Genomic DNA, 5,235 nt, shown 5'->3' with positions numbered 1-5,235 from the left:
CATGTTGTCATCAATTACCAAAAAGGGGGAGATTGAAAGCACAAGTGCTCCCTGGGTGATTTTGGTAATTAATGTCAACATATCTTTTGTTGGACTAATGTTTCCATCCAGTATATTTCGGATGAGTTCAACAGTGGAGTGACATGGACAAGAGGATGTGTGGAACCCCTTCAAGATGCTAAGGACAAAGATTGGCGAAAGCTCAAGACTCTTCATTTTCATTTTAGTGGTCCAAGATCACACTGAGTCCATAGGAAAAGCCAATACTATTAAAAGGGGATGAGGTGTTGCTTAATGGCTTGCTTGCTCAAAGTGCTTAGTGATATGCTTCAAAAGCCCTCAACCACTTTCTCATTTCCACATATGTCCTAAACCTAAAGTCAAACTCGACATCACTGATTTGATCTATCCGGCGCCACTGAGTTCATTTGACATAGCCACTGCCAGAAACCCTAATCAGTTCGGTCTCACCAATGGGATCTCGGTCTCACCGAGATGGGCTTGCAAACTCTGTGTTGCGTGTTGCAATTATTTTGGTCCCACCGAGTTTGCTTGACCAACCCTCTGTTTGTGTATTACCAAAATTGGTCTCATCGAGTTTGTGTAATTGGTCAAACCGAGTTGAGGTTTTACCCTAACCCTAGCACATCGGTCTCACCGAGTTGATCATGTCGGTCCCACCGAAAACTCTAACATTCACATTTTGAACCATATCGGTATGACCGAGTTTCACAATCCGATCCTACCGAGTTTGGTAAATTGTGTGTAACGGCTAGATTTTGTGTGGAGGCTATATATACCCCTCCATCCATTCTCCATTCAGGGAGAGAGCAAGCAGAACGTGCCTACACTTCTAGCATTCATTTTCTGAGAGAGACCCACCTACTCATGTGTTGAGACCAAGACATTCCAATCCAACCACAAGAATCTTGATCTCTAGCCTTCCCGAAGTTGCTTTCCACTCAAATCATCTTTCCACCATATCAAAACCTGTGAGAGAGAGTTGATTGTTGGGGAGACTATCATTTGAAGCACAAGAGCAAGGAGTTCATCACAACACACCATCTATTACCTTTTGGAGAGTGATGTCTCCTAGATTGGTTAGGTGTCACTTGGGAGCCTCCGTCAAGATTGTGGAGTTGAACCAAGGAGTTTGTAAGGGCAAGGAGATCGCCTACTTCGTGAAGATCTACCCAAGTGAGGCAAGTCCTTCGTGGGCGATGGCCATGGTGGGATAGACAAGGTTGCTTCTTCGTGGACCCTTCGTGGGTGGAGCCCTCCGTGGACTCGCGCAACTGTTACCCTTTGTGGGTTCAAGTCTCCATCAACGTGGATGTACGATAGCACCAACTATCGGAACCACGCCAAAAATCTCCGTGTCTCCAATTGCGTTTGCACACTCCAATCCCATCCCTTTATTTTCTTGCAAGTTGCATGTTTTACTTTCCGCTGCTCATATACTCTTGCCATACTTGCTTGAAATGTATTGTTAATGTTTAAACTTGTGCTAAAACTCCACCTTAACTTGAAGAACTTAAAATTTCTACTTTTCTTTGTTGAGGGTCTAATCACCCCCCCCCCCTCTAGACACCTCTTCTTGATACTTTCAGGTAGCCACCGACACGGAAGCCATGAGAGAGGAGGAAGAGGTTCACATTGGTCAGATAGCGTCTGATACCATGTAAACATAAGTATTGTTGTGTTAAGCCGTGATGAACCTCACCGGCTATCTTCTCTTTATATACAGAACATCCAGGTTGAGTTACATCAGCAGTTACAAACACTTGATCATGGATAATAAAGAGAGAACTCTAGACCTTCTATATTCTATCACTAAGCTCTAATTGCTCAACGTTACAACTCATGTTAATAGCAGCACTAACTCATAGTTATTCTAACAAGGGGATCCAATGAATTGACGCCCTGTTGCTTCTATTGCAAACAGAAAGGAGGCAGCAGTGATTCCAGATCCAGGGCGCTCATCGACAATTCCCTTCCAATCGGATTGCCATCTTGCTGTCACAAGGGGAAGGGGAGCTCCGGTTCTCGTTCGAGTGTGTGCTTTAGTCCTAGGGTTTCTATTTTTTTTTTGACTTTCCTTCATCAGTGTCATGGTGCGGGAGATGGCAATGGTGCTCATAGGAATAATGGTCTCCCATCCCGTGGTCCTGCTCGTCAGAGGTGTTACTGGCGCCGGGGAGAGGCTTGTGGAGTCCAAGCTATTGGAGCAGCTTTGATCTAACATTGCGTATGGGCATGGTGGCGAGGATGGGTTGCTCTTGGAGTGTTGTAGTGATGACTGTTGTGGATATGCGGGAGACGGTGGAGGATTCGTCCGCCTATTGGAGGACGGGTTGGCGTTGGCTCCGGATTCAACAGTGAAGAGGCTCGGAGGGCTCCTCCGACCTATGTTCCTTATCAGGCTAAATCCAGCCTCCGGGATTGGTGGCTATCGCGACTCGTTAATGCCTGCTTGTTAGGGGTTTCTTGAGCGCCAAGATGTGGACCATCTTCTAGTGCTCTCCTTCTCCAACTATGACAAAGGTTGTGGGTGCTTGGTAGAGGACGATATGCAGCAGTATAACTGCTTGCATCCTCCTTATTTTCTGTAGCTTGTATGTGTATCACCTCTATATTGTTACTACTCCCTCCAATCCATATTAAGTATTATGAATACAAGTAATGTAATGTCTACAGGCAAACATCTTCAAAGAGAGAGAGAGAGACTTTAAGCTGTGGGTAAATTACATTACATCCAGTAATTTTAGATCAATCTTTTTATGATTCTTTTGAAGTACGTTAGGCGTATCATATTTTTATAAAGGCGGAAGACAAGTACTGTACAAGAGAATGCAACTTGGTGCAAACAAGAGTATGGTTTAAACTCCACATCCACACTAATCAAGAGATTAGCCACCCGCAACTGTTACATGTAAATATAATGTTGCCCTAAACCATATATATCACTCAGTGAACGGAAAAAGGTCACCACTTCACAAGTTATCAGGCGAGACAACATTATACGTACCGTACTTACTCCATCGACACTGGGACACGGGGGATACAAATCACCAACAAGTCAGACCGCCGGCGCGTGGTGATGCCGGCCGCCTCGGTCATGTCCATCTCCTCGGGGGCCATCCCCTCCGGCAGCTCCCAGTCGAAGTGGAACAGCAGCGCCGCCAGCGCGAGCTCGACGTGGGCCAGACCGAACGACATGCCGGGGCACATCCTCCTGCCGGCGCCGAACGGCACGAACTCAAAGTCCGTTCCCTTGAAGTCCCTGCCGTCCATGCCACCTTGTTCCTGGAACCTCTCCGGTATGAACTCCTCCGGCGCATCCCAGTGCGCCGGGTCCCTGCCGATTGCCCACGCGTTCACGAGCACCATCGCGCCCTGGGGCACGTCGAACCCGAGCACTTCGCACGGGCTGCGGCACTCATGCGGCAGGAGCAGCGGCGCCGCGGGGTGCAGCCGGAGCGTCTCCTTGATGACGAGCTGCAGGTAGTGCAGGTTTGTCAGGCCATCCTCCGTCACCTTGTCGTGGCCGGCGAGCTCTCTCCGGACCTCTTCTTGCGCCTTCTGCATCACCGTCGGGTTACGCATCAGCTCGGCCATCGCCCACTGGATCATCGTGGACGAGGTCTCGCTGCCAGCAGCAAACATGTCCTGCAAAAGAAGCAAAGTAAGTAAACATTATGCCCTCGCTGGCTCATGTGATGTGGAGGTTTTGGTCCTCCATCAGCTCTTGTTGATTGTAAAGAGAGCTCACAATGATGACGGTTTTGATGTTCAAGGTGGTGAGGGGATACTGGGAGTCCATGTCCTTCTGGAGCCTCAGCAGCACGTCAAGTAAGTCCTCGTCGTGTTCCTCGATGCCGGTAGCGGCGGCGTCTCTGTTCTCGCGCTCCTCGATGATAGTGTCGATGAAACCGAGCATGGCGCCACGGCGACGCTCGATCTGCCCTGGCACGCGGCTGAGGCGCATCGCGAGACGCGACGACGGGAAAATGTCCGGCAGACTCATCCCAGGGATGACCTTGAGCCCCTCCTCCAGCAGCCTCAGGAACGTGTCGCGGTTCGGCGTCCGGCTGCCGATGATGGCACGCACCGAGGAGTCCGCGACGAACGTCGCTATCCGCTCGGACAGGTTCACCGGCCTCGCCGGCGACGCCTCCGACGCGACGGAGCGGAGGAGGTGGCCGATCTCGTCCTCGCGGATGGGGCGGAAGGAGTGGACGCGGCGGGTGCTGAGGAGCTCGACGGTGCAGATCTTACGGAGCTGGCGCCACGCGTCGCCGTAGGGCGAGAAGAGGAGGCCCTCGGCGCCCTCCATGATGCGGCGCTGCATGGGCCCGATGGGCCGCGTGGCGAAGGTGACGTCGTGGGTCTTCATGATCTCCCGCGCCGCGTCCGGGGAGGAGGCGACCACCACGGGGACCTCGCCGAAGCGGAGCAGCATGAGCGGGCCGTGGCGCCGCGCGAGGTCCCGCATGGCGCGGTGCGGGAGCGCGCCGGCGAGGTGGTGCAGGTGGCCGATCACCGGCAGCGCCCAGGGCGACGGGGGCAGCCGCCGGCCGGAGCCGGGCCTCCCGCGGGACACCGCCAGGTAGAGGAGCGGGACTATGGCTAGGAGGGGAAGGAGGAGCAGGTAGAACGGGAGCTCGGCGGCCATGGCGAGTGCCACAATGGTCGACTTGGAGGTCGATTGGTGAAGGGGGCGCGCGAACAGTAGAGAGAGAAAGAGAGAGGGGCTTGTGTGTGTCGTGTGAAGTTTGAAGTGAGGCTTGCATGTTGGGACGCGGTGTGCTTTATAGATGAGGTGGTAGCGACTAAACGTAGACCGTTGGCTTTTTCCCATTCTTGCGTCGCACGTCGCGGCGGACGTGAGGTGTTCTGTTGGGACTGTGGTGCTGGTGTTGGTGTTGGTTTTGCCCACTGCGTGGGTGGCACTGCACTGCACGGCGGCATGAGGGAGGGAAGGGTTTTTACTCCATGCGCGTCCGGTCAGACCCGGCGGCATGCAGTCGACCTCTGCTGACCAGTCCGAAATTGAAGGTTTCCTCGGGAGTTCTTCTGAGAGATATCCAAAGGTAGAGGATCAAACAGGAAGAAGATGGGAAACAGAGGAACATGTGCGCGTAATATGTTACCAACCAATCAAAGTAGAGGATCGAACAGGAAGAAGATGGGAAACAGAGGAGCATGTGAGATACGTAGTTTTTCTTTCTCTTT

At 52.1% G+C, this 5,235-nt stretch overlaps 1 protein-coding gene across 1 annotated transcript; it reads right to left on the bottom strand.

Annotated features, from left to right (window-relative positions):
* Positions 1-2,633: 2,633 nt before the first annotated feature.
* LOC125512190 (desmethyl-deoxy-podophyllotoxin synthase-like) lies at positions 2,634-4,775 on the bottom strand. The gene is made up of 2 exons (XM_048677272.1): positions 3,773-4,775; positions 2,634-3,669 (listed from the first exon to the last, which is right to left on the bottom strand). Exons 1-2 carry the CDS (start codon positions 4,673-4,675, stop codon positions 3,034-3,036), a joined length of 1,539 nt encoding a protein of 512 aa, XP_048533229.1. The 5' UTR covers positions 4,676-4,775; the 3' UTR covers positions 2,634-3,033.
* Between the last annotated feature and the right edge of the window lie 460 nt (positions 4,776-5,235).

This window comes from Triticum urartu, chromosome 6 (genome assembly GCF_003073215.2).
Source record: "Triticum urartu cultivar G1812 chromosome 6, Tu2.1, whole genome shotgun sequence".
Classification (NCBI taxonomy): Eukaryota; Viridiplantae; Streptophyta; class Magnoliopsida; order Poales; family Poaceae; genus Triticum; species Triticum urartu.
The sequence above is the reverse complement of the archived record's forward strand: the minus strand, read 5'-3'. Positions and strand labels throughout refer to the sequence as shown.